The following is a 14,265-nucleotide window of genomic DNA, read 5'->3' as shown; positions in this document are numbered from 1 at the left end:
TAGTGCTTGCCTAGTATTCATGAAGACCCGGGTTCAGTACCACATACATAGAAAAAAAAAAGCCGGAAGTGGGGCAGAGGCTCAAGTGGTAGAGCTCTAGCCTTGAGAAAGTCCAAGGACAGTGTTCAGGCCTTGAGCTCAATCCCAGGACTGACAAAAAAATAATAATAAAAAAAGAAGAAAAGTAAATCTTCATGAAACTAAAGACAGAAAGCAAGTACAATGCAGACAAAAGTATCATAAAATGTAAAAGCGTATTCACATACATTATGAGGCTAGAGAGTCAACTTTTCTGAGTTCAAATTTTGGCTGTTTCTAACTATACTTAGTCTTGCTAAATGAAATAGGCTATGACTCCTATCATTTCATTTAGAGAAACTGTCCTGTCCTAGCTGACAGGTGAGAGACAGTCTTTCCTATCTTCTACTTTACTCAAAATTAAGGATGCCAGATAAAATACATGTGACACAGGAAATCATGTTTATCTGGAATTCAAATTCATTGCATATGTTATTTGTGTTTCCCTGAATCTTCTGGTCCTACTACTTCAAATAAAATGTCTTGTATCCAATATGCCATGATTAAAAATGTCAAGAGTAAATGAGGGGAGGAATGGGAGGAGGGAAATGAGAACAAAAACATAAGAAGGGGTATCAATGTGTGAGAAGTAATGCACCCTCTATCTGGTAAATATAACTATAACCCCTCTATACTTTGAAATAAAAAAACTATTTTTTAAAAAATGGCAAGAGTGAAGATGAAAATTGGTGGGTGGTGCTGCCCCCTGCTGGTGGAATGTGGCAACATCCAGCATCCCAACTGGTATGACACCAGACACACTGTACAGGTAGACTTTTATCATCTTCCTATTTGTTTAAACTTATCACTATTTCAATCTACTATCTTTTTTACTGGAGCCTATGTGGTTGACTATGTGGTTTTACACTTTCTTTAAGAGACTTAGTAAAACATCACTGCACATCAAGAACTTAAAGTTTCCTATTGGAGTCCTTCCTTTTTTTTTTTTTTTTTGTATCTTTAAGCTTTATTTTATCACTCTTATCAAACACACATTGGAAAGCCTATCAACAATGCATCTTATTTTAAGTCAGTTTACAACAAAACTGAACAAGGCAATTGCCTTTCTTTACAGAAAAGAATTCAGCAAAAAGTACGCATTAAGTCCATTGAAACACAGTATTCATACTTTATAGGTCTATAGGAACATTGAAAATAAAAGTTTTTGCTACTCAGAAGTTATTAGAAGTTGGAAATCAGAAATTTAGGGATTTGAGAAAAGAACTTCTTGGCGCTGACACACGTCTATCTACATTTATAGTCCATTTAGTTACTTAACAACAACAACAAAAACTTACAAATTAAGATACCACAAGAACAAACAAACAAAAACCAGAACCACAGTGCCAAGACATGTCAAGACTAATATGCTATTGACACAACTGGTAAAAATGTTACAGGCAACTATTCACTGTCTACTTTGATATTCTTGTAGTTCTGAGGTGAAGGTAAACCAACAGGAGAGAATACTCCTCATAACTGGCTTTGGTTTAAGTGATCTTTCACATTTTTAACTATACCTTTTTTTTTTTTTTGCCAGTCCTGGGCTTGAGCTCAGGGCCTGAGCACTGTCCTTGGACTTTCTCAAGGCTAGAGCTCTACCACTTGAGCCTCAGCACCACTTCCGGTTTTTTTCTATGTATGTGGTGCCAAGGAGTTGAACCCGGGTCTTCATACATGCTAGACAAGCACTTTAACCTCTAGGCCAAACTCCCGGCCCCTAACTATACCTTCTTATCAACAACAGTAACCCCATGCTCTGATGGATCTGTGCATAGTTAAAAGATCTGAGCAAGTGCCTTTTGTTTCCTGGAAAATTAAAGCTCTTGGGTAAAAGTTCCCAAGTGATAATTGAACCTCTGCCTTTTTCTCAGAATAATGCTATTGAATCACCTAATAGAAAATACAAAAGTCCAAAATTTCCTTGGACTATTATTCACATTTGATTTTATCCCAGTATTGTGAATGTTAGAAAAGTTCAGTTATCCAGCGAATCTAATTCTTCCTTGGATGTTCCCTTTTTGAAGTGAGGTCCCTTTCTCAAATCTTAATACTCTTGTTCTCTAATATAATTTATTTATTTTTGTCAACCATAGTCACATATAGACCAGTTCTTATTTACAATTAGCTCAAAAGAATTTCCATTTCTTCTTAAGGTGCTTTGTAAATCACCATTATTTTGAGATGGCAGTTTTTCAAGTTACTGTTACTTTCTCAATGTATATACAAACGTTAATTCTCCATTTCATGATTGTTTCAGTCTCCTTTGGTACATTTACATTTTATATCATTAGAGTATCCAGAATCTTAAAGATTGGATTTTGTTTAATTTCTTTACTCACAATGTTTATCATGCTTTTTATCCTAGCCATCTCTCCAAGTGTTTTTCACTGTTTTTAAAATTATGTGATGACTGATAGATTTATACCATTGCAATTACTGTGGACATTTTGGAGGGTAAACAACTTTAATTATTTTTGCTCTAATTTTATAGGAAAATGTTCTGTCAAAAGTATTAAAAAATTAAGAAACTTTGTATTTTATAAGTGGTCATGAAAGTGTTTACAGTTTTATTCGTTTATAGCTCAGCACTTTTTTGTTCTTTGTACTACACATAAGGATTATTGTTTTAAGTTTGCTTTGTTTATACCTTTTAGAATTATAATCATGAGTTACATTTGTGTGGCACCATGCATACTGGAAATCCTGGGAACTTTGCCAATAATTGCCTGAGTATTACTATTAAATTGGGAGTCCTTCCTTCTTTTGCTACTTCCTTCCCTCCCTCCCTTCGTTCTCTTTCCTTCATTCTCTTTCCCTCTCTCCCCCCTTCCTCCGTTTCTCCCTTCTTTCCTCCTTATCTCCCTCCCTCCCTCTCCCCCCACCTCCTTTCACGTGCCAGTACTGTGTCTTGAACTTAGGGCCTTTTGCTCTTGCTTACTTTTTTTGCTCAAGGCTAGCACTCTATCATTTGAGCCTCAGTTCCACTTCCAGCCTTCTGGTGGTTGATTGGAAATAAGAGTCTGATAGACTTTTCTGCTTTGGTTGCCCTTGAACTGCGATCCTCAGTTCTTTGTCTCCTGAGTAGCTAGAATTTTAAGTGTGATCCACCATTGCCAAATTTTTGTAGACAGAACCCCGAAATCCCCATTAACTGCTTCTCTAGTTTTGTTTGGGATTATCTCCTTCTCTATATTATTATTTTGAGACATGTATCTTTGCATACACCTTTTAGTAAAAAGAAGAATCTTTTATTACTACAGGTAGCTATAAATCGACAGATAATTATGTGTGTGGCTGGCATTGAAATTCCTCATGCTTTGGCTTCACACCCTTGATTCGTTGATTTATAGAATTATTTCTTATTTCCCTTTCCAGGCTTCCCTTTTGCAGGTTTCTTTCCTGCAGCTGCTGCACCTTTTTTATCTTTTGGAGGGGACTTTCCTTTCTTTCGTAGTTTTAGTAGCTCTTCGAATCTTCCTAGGCCTTTACATACCATGACTCCACGCCACCATGCCTGAATCTGAAAACAAGATCAACATAAGCTTACCATCCCTTCAGATCACCATTGCTAGGGTTTGCATATGGCCTGGCCTTTCCAAAACCTCAGGCTGAAGTTTGATTCTGGTTGTAATGGAATGGAGAAGAGGTGGGCCCTTTAAGAGGAACTTGAGTCATGAGAGCAAGAATGCGTTGATTTTTTTTTCAGGAGTAAGTTCTTGCTCTAGGTTGGACTACAATTATTACCATAAGGAAGAGTCACTACAGACAAGGCTGTCTCTGGTATCTAATCTCTCTTTTGTACATGCTCGCAACATTCTCAACAGATACCACTGCTGTATCCTTCCACTTCCCAATATCAAAGACAGAAGTCAAAGTTAACTGTCATTCTTGATTCACTCAGACTCAAGTCTTCGGTGATGGGAACCAAAACTGGCCAAAGATAATGATAATCTGGAGGCTGTAAAATCTCTCCGATCTCGACTATGGTCTTAGCGATGTGAAGAATAGGATACAACTAGACTTCCAAGCTTTATTTGATTTTCTATCTTTCTCAGTCAGCCAGTCATTCATTCAAGAAATAAAAAGGAAAATAACAATAGCAACAACAAAAAAAACCCCAGGGCATTTAATCCTCTGTGAACCAGGTACTGTTGGAGACATTTGGAAATAGCAATGTAATGTTCACATCCCTGACTGTGGAATTCATAACCAGTGAGGGAAGAAGAGACAATAAACAGCAATTACAGGAGCATGTGCCTGGAAGATGGGGACAGAGCTATGAAGAGAGGCAGTGCGTGTTGAGTGCAAGGAGGGACAATCCCTGCTGGTATGCATGCCAGGCCATTCTAAAGCCAATTCCCACATATTGCTTGGGTCCTCCTCTCCTGTCCCCCAACACAGGAATAGCCCTGCCCTTCCTCCAGAAGCAGAAGCTTCTCAGCACTCTCAGGGGCTCCCTATTTCTTCCAAAATAAAAACTTTCAGTAATAAAATTTTTTAAAAAAGAGCTGGGTGTGGTGGCTCACACCTGTAACCCTAGCTACTCAGGAGGCTGAGATCTGAGGATCGAGGTTCAAAGCCAGCAGGGGTACTAAAGTCTGTGAGACTCATCTCCAGTTAATCACTAGAAAACCAGAAGTGGCACTGTGGTTCAAGTGGTAGAGCTATAGCCTTGAGCTGAAGAGCTCAGGGACAATGCCCACGCCCAGAGTTCAAGCCCCAGGACTGACAAGAAAAGGAAAACAAGGAAAAAGAAAGAAAAGAAAAGCTGGGCGCCAGTGACAGGAAAAACAACAACGAAATAAACATGACTTACCATGGCTCCAAAGCCTTCTGTGAGTCTTCTGTTCCCCTGATCTCTTGGATCTGTTTTTATTTTATGAGTATACCAGTCCTGGGGCTTTAATTCAGGGCCTGGGTACTATCCCTGAGCCAAGTCTAGTGCTCCACCACTTGACCCACACCTCCATTTCCAGTTTTTAGGTTGTTAATTGGGGAGAAGAATTTCCTAAGCTGGGTGCCGTGACTCATGCCTGTAATACTAGCTACTCAGGAGTCTGATATCCAAGGATCCTGATTTAAAGCCAGGAAAAAGTTCATTAAGACTCTCGTCTCCAATTAACCACCAAAACAGCTAAAAGTGGATCCGACTTAGATGGTAAAGCACCAGTGTGGAGTGAAAGAAAAATAAAAAAGCAAGAGCTAAGAGCCATCTCTTAGCACCCACACCTGGAGCTCAAGCTCCAGGACTGACACAAAATCCAAAAAAAGGGCATGCTGCAGGCATGCATATAAACGCAGCACCACAGCTCCTTTGGTGGGCGCGAGGGCCTTTCCCAAAGCCACAAGGATCTGTGCTGCCTTTACCCTGATCGCCATTATCTTCATGGTTTTCTTCTCTTTCATGTACTTCCAGATGCTCTCAATGCCCCCCGCACACACGTCCTGCGGGGGTTCTTCCATGGGGTTTTCCATCAGGGTCAGCTCCTCCAGGTTCAGCAGGAGATCCAAGTCCTCTGGAATCTCTCTGAGCAAGTTGTCCTCCAGCAGCAGTTTTCTCAAACCTGCACAGAGTTTCGTTTGAAATGGTGAATTTGTCTTAGGAACAAACAATATCGGTGACATTTTCCTCTGTGTAACAAATGTAAGCAGATAAATGGGCAGATGTGCAGGTAAAGAATGCTTTAGGGACTGGGCATGGTGGCACATTCCTATAATCTTGGCTACTTGGGAGGTAGAGGCTGGAGGATTTATGTTCAAGAACATCCCTAGGCAAATTACTGCGAGACTCTACCTCAACAAAACAAAACGAAACAACTGGGGGCATGGCTCAAGTTCGGCTTAACAAGATGAGTTCAATCTCCAGTACTACCCCTCCTGGAAAAAAAAAAAAAAGCCAACATCCAGTAGCTTAAGAGGCTAAGAGAATAAGGTTTATTGTCTGAGGCCAGTGTAGACAGAGAAGTTCATGAGACCCTTTCTTAACGTATAGCTGGATGCAGTGGCGTGTACGTGCTATCCCAAGCTACAGGGATGGCTGAGATCAGCAGGATCATGGTATCAGGCAAATCCAAGCAGAACATTCCTCAAGATTCTGCCTTGGTGGAGGGAAGGAATCTGGTGCTAAAGCAAGCACCTCTAATCCCAGCCATCACAGGAGGCCTAAAATAGGCCAATGGAGGCTCAGGTGGTGAACTTGAAAGCTGGGCTAGGGAGTTAGTCATGTCAGTCCAGCAAGCTCAAGACCCTGATTTCAAGGAAGGAAGGAAGGAAGGAAGGAAGGAAGAAAAGAAAAGAAGGGAGGGAGGGGAGGGGGAGAAGAGGGAAGGAGGGAAGGAAGGGAGGGTGAGAGATTTAACCTGTTGGAAAGGGTTTGTGTGATTACATAGAAATCATATACAATTTTCTAAGTCAGTCATATGGCTCCAAAAGTCACTTTGCTGATTTTTTATCTGAGACAATACTTGTCTTTTTAGTCTAGTGCCTAAGATAGATAAAAATTCCCTTCTGAGATGGTATTGGAAATATAACCACAACTACATAGATATAAAAATATGTATGACTCTATAGACACAATGTTTTATTACATACATTAATATGTATCTATGACATACAAACCCTCAACCTAAGTTTCATTATGTTCTAAAATCTAAGTGCCAGTGATTGTATATAGAGATTCCCTTCTTGAATACTTGTTGGTTAAACATGTCATTTGAAGTATGCTGTAAAAATCAATGTTAATAAATTCTTTAATTAAAAAAAAAATTCCCTTCTGAACTCCAACTCCAACTACTAGCAAACAGTGTGCATCCTACAATCCAAGGCTGGGGTGGACATAATGCAAGTAGGGATGTGTGCTGAACCTCTGAACAACAGACTTGCTTCTCTTTTGCCAGCTGACCTTCACAAGATTGTTAGGGAGGCACCTGGCCTCCCTCCAGGGCTTAGCCTCTCCAAACCTTGGCACTGGACTTGGGGAAAACAGGGAAGCCATTCATGGAGGGAATTGCTGCCCTCCTGATTCCACAAGGCTGTAGATATACTGTTTCCTCACCTTGTGCTTGGCAAAGGCTATACGGGATCTGTTTGAGCAAATTGTGCCGGCAGTCAAGAACTTCCAGATGAGGCAATGACCCCAAGGAGATGGGAAGGTACTCGAGATAATTGTTCTCTATGTACAGCTCTTTAAGACTCTGAAACAACACAAGTACAGCACAGTGAGCCTCAAGGCCAAGGGAGCACCTATGCAGTCTCAAGGGGGAGATCATCTGTTGAGACACAGGGAAAACATATTGAAAAGGCCAATAGCAAGCCTAAACCCTACCACTCAAGAGGCTGAGATCTGAGGATCACGGTTCAAAGGCAGTCCAGGCAGGAAAATCTGGGAGATGTCTCTCTCCAAGTAACCAGCAAAAAGCCAGAAATGGAGGTGTGGCTCACATGGTACAGGACTAGCCCAAAGTGAAAAAACAAAGGTACTAGCATGCATGCATACACACACACACGAGCCAACATGAAGAACCCCTTTTTTTTTTTCAGTAAAAACCATTTAGACTTTAGTTTCTGTTGTGCATGGAAAAGGGAGTATGGGAACTTTGCTTTACTGGAACTTTATGGAGAAATAATTTGGATAATTTTAGTGTATTTATCATTTGTTCCTCTTACTGTAGGAATATCTCTCGCAGTTACTACCAACTTACAATTGCTACAATGATCAAACCAACATCAGCAAAGAGGGCATGGCCACCACATACAGACTATGGAATCAAATGCCTCCACCTGAACTATTTTTCAACTTTACTGAGCAAAACTTTAACATTTGTGTTTCACCCTGTGGTTGTGGTATGACATGTCCAAGGAGCAAGATGACAACAAAGTGCTCTGTGAACAGAGGGCAGGGAATGGAGAAGTCCAAATTGAATGTTTAAGTCATGGTGAACAGTATTGTCTGTTTTCCCTGCCAGGGCTCAGTTCCAGGGTTGGGGATTATGTAGTGATCACTGTCTGCTTTATTAAGAGCTATCATTTTATTATTATTAAGAGTATTGTTATTATTAATAGAAAAATGAAAAATGCAATCATTAAAGAATGCATAAGTCAATTGGGCTTCGTGGGTCATGCCTGCAATCCCAGCTCTTCAGGACGCTGAGATCAGCGTTTGAGGCCACCTGGATCAAAAAGTTTAAGAGCCCCTATCTCAATCAATAAAAAGCTGGAGTTCAAGTCCTACAACTGACAAATAAATAAATAAGTAGATAATAAATAATAAAAGGCTGGACACAGGAGTATGCACCTGTCATCTCAGCTACATGGGAAGCATAAATTTTTTTCCAGATCATGCTGGACTTCACGAATTGCAATCCAGGCTGGCCTGGGAAAAGATGAGATTCTGTCCTAAAAAATCATCAGAGTAAAAATAGCTGAGGGCATGGCTCAAGTAGTGCACCTGTCTAGCAAGTGATAGACTCCAAGTTCATCCTCAATACTGTCAAGGACAAAAAAAAAACCCAAATAAACAGCATATATGAAAACAAGCTTGCTGGGTGCCAGAGCCTCATGACCTTAATCCTAGCTTCTCAGGAAGCTGAGATCTGAGGATCCTGGTTCAGATCCAGCCCTGGGAGATTTTAATCTCCAGTTAATTAGTAAAAAAAAAAAAGTTGCAAGTAGAGGTATGGCTCAAGTAGTAGAGTGTTGGCCTTGAACAAAAAAAACTAAGGGAGAGTACCCTGGCCCTAAGTCCAAGCCCAGTACCAACACACACACACACACACACACACACACACACACACACACACACACACACACACACACACACACACACACACACACGGGGGGGGGGGGTATAAACCTAGTGCAACAAGAGTTTTCATCACCACACATGGAAGGAGTCACTGGACTCTCATCCATGTCAATCGTATGACATCTTAACTCAAAACAGTACTACTCAAGGTGCTACTTAAGAAAACTGAAAATGAAATGGGAAGAGGCATGGTTCCATGGCTACAAAAACAAAGATGAAGCCAGGCACAGAAGACTCACGCCTGCAATCCTAACTACTCAGGAGGCTGAGATCCGAGGATCACAATTCAAAACCAGAAGTGCAGTTGTGGCTCAACCATGACCACAAAAACTCAGGGACAGTGTCCAGGGTCTCAGTTTAAGCCCCAGGACTAACACACACACACACACACACACACACACACACACACACTCACACGAAAGCACAGAGGTGAAAGAAGTATGGCATGATTTCATCATATGCGATCATTAATAAGGTGTTTGCCGCCAGCAAAAAGCCTCAACATGTTCAAATGACTGTGCGAAGTGGAAGATGGAATGTGGACCATTCCACACCCAGTGTCCCTCCTTCACCACCCCCCTCTCCTTCTCTCAGAACCAGCCAGCTTCAGACTACTGCTTTGCTATTCATCACAGAGGCTTACCTGCAGTTTCCCAACTTGTTCCGGCAAATAGGTGAGCTTGGTTCCCTGGTCTTGCCCGATATATAATTTCTCTAGAGACACTAAAGAAAACACTTCCTCTGGAAAGGAGACAAACTCATTTCCTGTGAGTCCAAGTATCTTCAGTTTTGAAAGCAAGCCCAACTCTGAAGGTAACTAGAAGCATTCCAAACAGAGAGGGTTCAGGTTGAGATTTCTTTTAGCAGTCAGGGAAGACATGGGGCCCTGGGGTTTGAGCTGGATTGCTACATCGGAGGTGGAACAGCTGAGCTCTTCTGCTACTGAACAGGCACATGTAGCCTATATGTTTGCAGGTCTGCATTCTGGATCTCTGCCAGTTTCTCATCACCACTCTGATTTCACTATTTTGTATTGTTTGTTTTTTTGTTTACCAGTATTAGGACTTGAACTCAGGGCCTCACACTTTTAGGGTTTTTTTTTTTCACTTATGGCAGGTGCTCAACTACTTGAGTCACCCTCTACTTTTTCTACTTATTTGAATTTGTCTGCCCAGGCTAGCTCCAAACGGTGACTCTGTAATCTCAGCCTCATCAGTAGCTGGGATTACAGACATGAGCCACCAGTACCAATACTGAGGCTTGAACTCAGGGTCTGGACCCTATCCCTTGCTTTTTCATCAGGCTGCCGCTCTACCACTTGAGCCACAGTTCCACTCCTTCATGATTTTCAACAATACAAGGGGAACCCATCTGATCTTGGGGGCTCTGACCACGTGAGGGTGTGCTCCCCCATGCGGGAATGTAGCTGTTTTGGTAGTTACATTTCTCTTTTAAAGATGCATGGGGTCAGAGAAAATCCTCTGGTTACTGAAGCCCTGTCTGGAGATGATCTCTGTTGAGAACCTAGACCCTAAGTCTGGTGGGAACCCCGGCTCTATCATTTGCAAGCTGTACAGATTTGGAAACACTTAATGTTGAAATCACTGTCTGCCATTATCCTCTTTGAGAACCAAAGCCTTTGCAGGGGCTGAATGAGAAAGCCCATAGGAAACACTTAAAACCTGTGATTGGCATATACGTATTCTCCATAAACATTAGTTATTAGTTGTGATTACTATTGATGTTTAGGAGGGAAAGAAAAATAATATAAATTGGGCACTGATGGCTCACGACTGTAATCTCAGCTGCTCAGGAGGCTGAAATCTGAGAACTGCAGTCCAAAGTAAGGAGGACAGCAAAGTCCATGAGACTCTTCAGTTAACCACCGAAAAGCCATAGATGGAGTTGTGGTTCAAGGGTAAAGCATCAGCCTTGAGCAGGAAAAAAAAAAAAAGCTAAGGGCCCGGCTCCCAGGGCCTGAGTTCAAGCCCCAGGACCAGCAGAAAGAAGAAAGAAAGAAAAGGAAGGGAAGAAGGAAGGAAGGGAGGGAGGGCGGGCGGGCAAGGCAGGTAGGCCGCCCGGCGCCGGCCGGTACCTGCAGCAGGTTGTTGTCGTCGAGCGCCAGGATCTCCAGGTTGCGGAGCGCGCAGAGCTGGGCGGGCAGGTGGTCCAGGTGGTTCTGGCTGAGGTCCAGGAAGCACAGGTTGCCCAGCCTGCGGATGGAGCGGCGCAGCGAGCGCAGCCCCGCGCCGCGCAGGTAGAGCAGGTGCAGGCCGGGCCAGCGGCACACCTGGCGGGGCAGCTTCTCCAGGCGGTTCCCGCTCAGGCCCACCTCGGTCATGTCGGCCAGCTCCTCCAGGTTGTGCGGCAGCGCGTGGAGGAGGTTGTAGGACAGGTCGAGCACGGAGATGCGGGCGCAGCGGTGCAGCGTCTCGGGCAGGCCCGGCAGGAGGTTGTAGGCCACGTAGAGCTTGTGCAGGCGCCGCAGGTTGCCCATCTCCTCGGGCAGCGCCGCCAGCTGGTTCTCGTCCAGGTCGATGACCTCCAGGTTGTGCAGCGCGCACAGCTCGGCGGGGAAGACCTTGAACTGGTTCTGCTTCAGGTAGATCTCCCGCAGCTTGGTCTGGTTCACGATCTCCCGTGGTAGGGATTCCAGGTGGTTGCTGGACAACCCGAACAGCTCGAGGTGGTGGAGGGCTTTGCAGAGCGGGACCGGGAGCTCCCGGAGGCCGGTGCGGTAGAGACGCAGCTCGCGCAGCGCGCGCAGGGACGACAGCACGCCCAGCGAGGCCGGCAGCAGCGGGTTGGAGCTCAGGTCCAGGCCCTCCAGGCTGCTCAGCTTCCCCAGCTCCGGGCACAGGTTCCGCACCTGGTTGTTGTTCAGGTAGAGCACCCTGAGGTGCTTCAGCTGCTGGATGTCCGGCGGGATCTCTTCGATGTGGTTCTCCTCCAGGTGGATCTCTTCCAGTTCCCTGAGCGCCAGGACCTCCGCGGGGATGCTGGCCAGGCTCCGCCTGGACGCGTCCATGAAGAAGGTCCGGTCTGTGATCTGCGGGGTCTCGTCTCTCTGGGGGAGTCTCGGGAAGAGTCCTTCCGGAGAGAGTTTCTCCTTCGACATGGTGTGAGGGGGAAAGTTGGGATCTTTAAATTCTGAAATGGCGCGGAAAGGAAAGGGAAGGCAGAAATCAGAATTCTTCCCTCGCCAGGGTTTTGCCTTGAAAAGAAAGAAAAGATGTAAAAATTCAAATGGATCGAATCAGTAACATGATTCTGCAATATGAATACTTTCTCCGATTATGTCCTCCCCTGTGTGTCTATGAGAGAGAGAGAGAGAGAGAGAGAGAGAGAGAGAGAGAGAGAGAGAGAGAGAGAGAGAGAGAGAGAGAGAGAGAGAGTTTGAATACTTTTTTGCAATTGCCAGTTTTGTATGGGGCACTAGTGGCTCATGGCTGTAATCCTAGCTACTCTAGAGGCTGAGTATTGTGGTTTGAAGACAACCCAAGCAGAAAAGTCCATGAGACTCTTCTTACCTCCAATTAAGCACCAAAAAAAAAAAAAAAAAAAAAAAAAAAAAAAAAAAAAAGCCAGAAGTGAAGTTTGTAGCTCTGGTGGTAGAGCTCCATCCTTGAACAAAAACAAAAGAGAGGAGGCAGTGCCTCTTGAGTAGCTAGAATTACAGGCATGAGTTTTCTTTTTATTTATTATCTTTGAGTAATTGTTCAAAAGGGTTTTAATTTGGCCCCATCAGTGATGACTACAGTGAATGGTCATCAGTGTTACCCTGAATCTTTCAGGCAGCACCTCTCCTGTCTGTGGGGAAATGTGCTGCTCATGGAAAACTAGCTTTCTGCGTGGGTGGGTGTCTTTTAGTCATTCTGCTTTGATGTAACAAGCTGAAGTTCTGGGTAGATACTCTACGGGCTTATTTTGTTGTATTGTTGTGGAACATCACTGCCCGAGGTGATGTCTTTTTGGTTAAGGCAGATCCTTTTTAGACCTTCCCTAAAACTAGCCTGGTTCTTGTTCCCTGGGCTCAGTGTCCCCTCCCCAAACTTCTTTTCACTTTATCTGTGTGTGTGTGTGTGTGTGTGTGTGTGTGTGTGTGTGTGTGCGCGCGCTGGTACTGGAGCTTGAATTCAGGGTCTGGGTGCTCTCCTTAAGCTTTTTTAGTGAAGGAGAAGAAAGGACAAAATGAAACCTGGTGTCTTGCTTTAGTGTGCAAGTTGTTCAGCTGTGTTGAGGACAGACACGTGGGATAACTGGACTCACTGAGTTCCTTTATCTTCATGTTTAGTTCAGAGAAAGGACATTTCAAGTGATGCCTACATCCTGTAGGCTGGCAGGATGTTCTGCCTTACCATCACACCCCCCCCCCTTTTTTTTTTGCCAATCCTGGGGATTGAACTCAGGGCCTGAGCACTGTCCCTGACCTTCTTTGGCTCAACGCTAGCATATTACCACTTGAGTCACAGCACGTCTGGCCTTTTCTGTGTATGTGGTAGTGAGGAATCGAACCCAGTGCTCCGTGCATGCTAGGCAAGCGCTCTACCAGTAGGCCACCGTCCCAGCCTCACCATCACACTTTCCTGGCCTTCAATGCCCAGTGGGGTCACCTTAGAAGAGGAAAGAGGGCTGAGGCTGCTGCTACAGGTGTTTTAGGGCTAAACTGCTGGGGTGCCGAGATCAGGTCTGGCCACTCACCCCAGTAGGACAAATGGAGACAAGGAATGGTGTAAATCAGAGAAGGGAGATTTCATAGACATAGCATGGGCACAGAAGAAGAGTCGGGATGGCATTTCAACTCTTCTTCCCCCAACAGACATTCGCTTTAAGATGAAATAGTGGAGCTGGGTCCCTATGGCTCACACCTGTAACTGGAGCTGCTCCGGAGGCTGAGATCTGAGGACACAGGTTCAAAGCCAGCTCAAGCAAAAAAGTCCTCAAGACCGGAGCAGAGGTACAGGTTAGGCGGCAGAGTGACTGTCATGACAGAACAAAGCAGGTGAGAGTGCACAGTCTTGAGTTCAAACCCAAGTACTGGCACAAAGCCAAAACAGGGAGCACCGCTGGAGGATCAGACCTCGGGCTCCAGAAAGAGGCTGCGGGAGACCGAGCCGCGGGCGGCGGAGGCGCCTCGCCCCGCCCCGGCGGCTGTTCTTCCCCGCCCCAGCCTCCCCAAACCCCTGCCCGCCCTCCCGAAACCCCTCCCATCTGGCGGCCGCCGGCGCGCGGCAGACCCCGCCTCCGCCCCGCCGCCCTACCTGCGGCCAGCCCACGGCTGGGGCGGCCCACGCGTGGTCGCCATGGCAGCGCCGTGGCCCCGCCCCATTTCCGCAAGCATCTGGCTTCGGAGGCTAAGCAGTGGCCCCGCCCCCTCCAGC

At 44.8% G+C, this 14,265-nt stretch overlaps 1 protein-coding gene across 4 annotated transcripts; it reads right to left on the bottom strand.

Annotated features, from left to right (window-relative positions):
- Positions 1–3,061: 3,061 nt before the first annotated feature.
- On the bottom strand, positions 3,062–14,172 carry Lrriq4 (leucine rich repeats and IQ motif containing 4). Of its 4 annotated transcripts, none has more exons than XM_090344518.1 (7): positions 14,146–14,169; positions 13,753–13,864; positions 10,980–12,098; positions 9,528–9,701; positions 7,136–7,274; positions 5,449–5,645; positions 3,062–3,601 (listed from the first exon to the last, which is right to left on the bottom strand). In XM_090344518.1, the coding sequence occupies exons 3-7, from the start codon at positions 12,000–12,002 to the stop codon at positions 3,434–3,436; spliced, it is 1,701 nt and encodes a 566-aa protein (XP_090200644.1). In that variant the 5' UTR covers positions 12,003–12,098; positions 13,753–13,864; positions 14,146–14,169; the 3' UTR covers positions 3,062–3,433. The 4 variants fall into 4 exon arrangements, with proteins under 4 accessions (XP_090200644.1, XP_090200828.1, XP_090200741.1 ...); XM_090344702.1 differs by having other exon boundaries at positions 10,980–12,034; positions 14,146–14,163; XM_090344615.1 differs by lacking the exon at positions 13,753–13,864 and having other exon boundaries at positions 14,146–14,172.
- Positions 14,173–14,265: the final 93 nt, after the last annotated feature.

The sequence above is a fragment of the Megascapheus bottae genome, chromosome 1 (genome assembly GCF_031878675.1).
Source record: "Megascapheus bottae isolate mThoBot1 chromosome 1, mThoBot2.hap1, whole genome shotgun sequence".
NCBI classification, from domain to species: domain Eukaryota; kingdom Metazoa; phylum Chordata; class Mammalia; order Rodentia; family Geomyidae; genus Megascapheus; species Megascapheus bottae.
This window is presented reverse-complemented; position numbering and strand designations above follow the sequence as displayed.

What these genes read in the sequence shown, in the direction of transcription:
- Lrriq4 (XM_090344615.1), bottom strand. Translation starts at nt 12,002, where the DNA reads ATGTCGAAGGAGAAACTCTCTCCGGAAGGACTCTTCCCGAGACTCCCC. An exon ending in AACAAGTTGGGAAACTGCAG is followed by an intron (nt 7,275 to 9,527) that starts GTAAGCCTCTGT and finishes GTGTTGTTTCAG; the next exon opens with AGTCTTAAAGAGCTGTACAT. An exon ending in TGAAGATAATGGCGATCAGG is followed by an intron (nt 3,602 to 5,448) that starts GTAAAGGCAGCA and finishes TCTTGTTTTCAG; the next exon opens with ATTCAGGCATGGTGGCGTGG.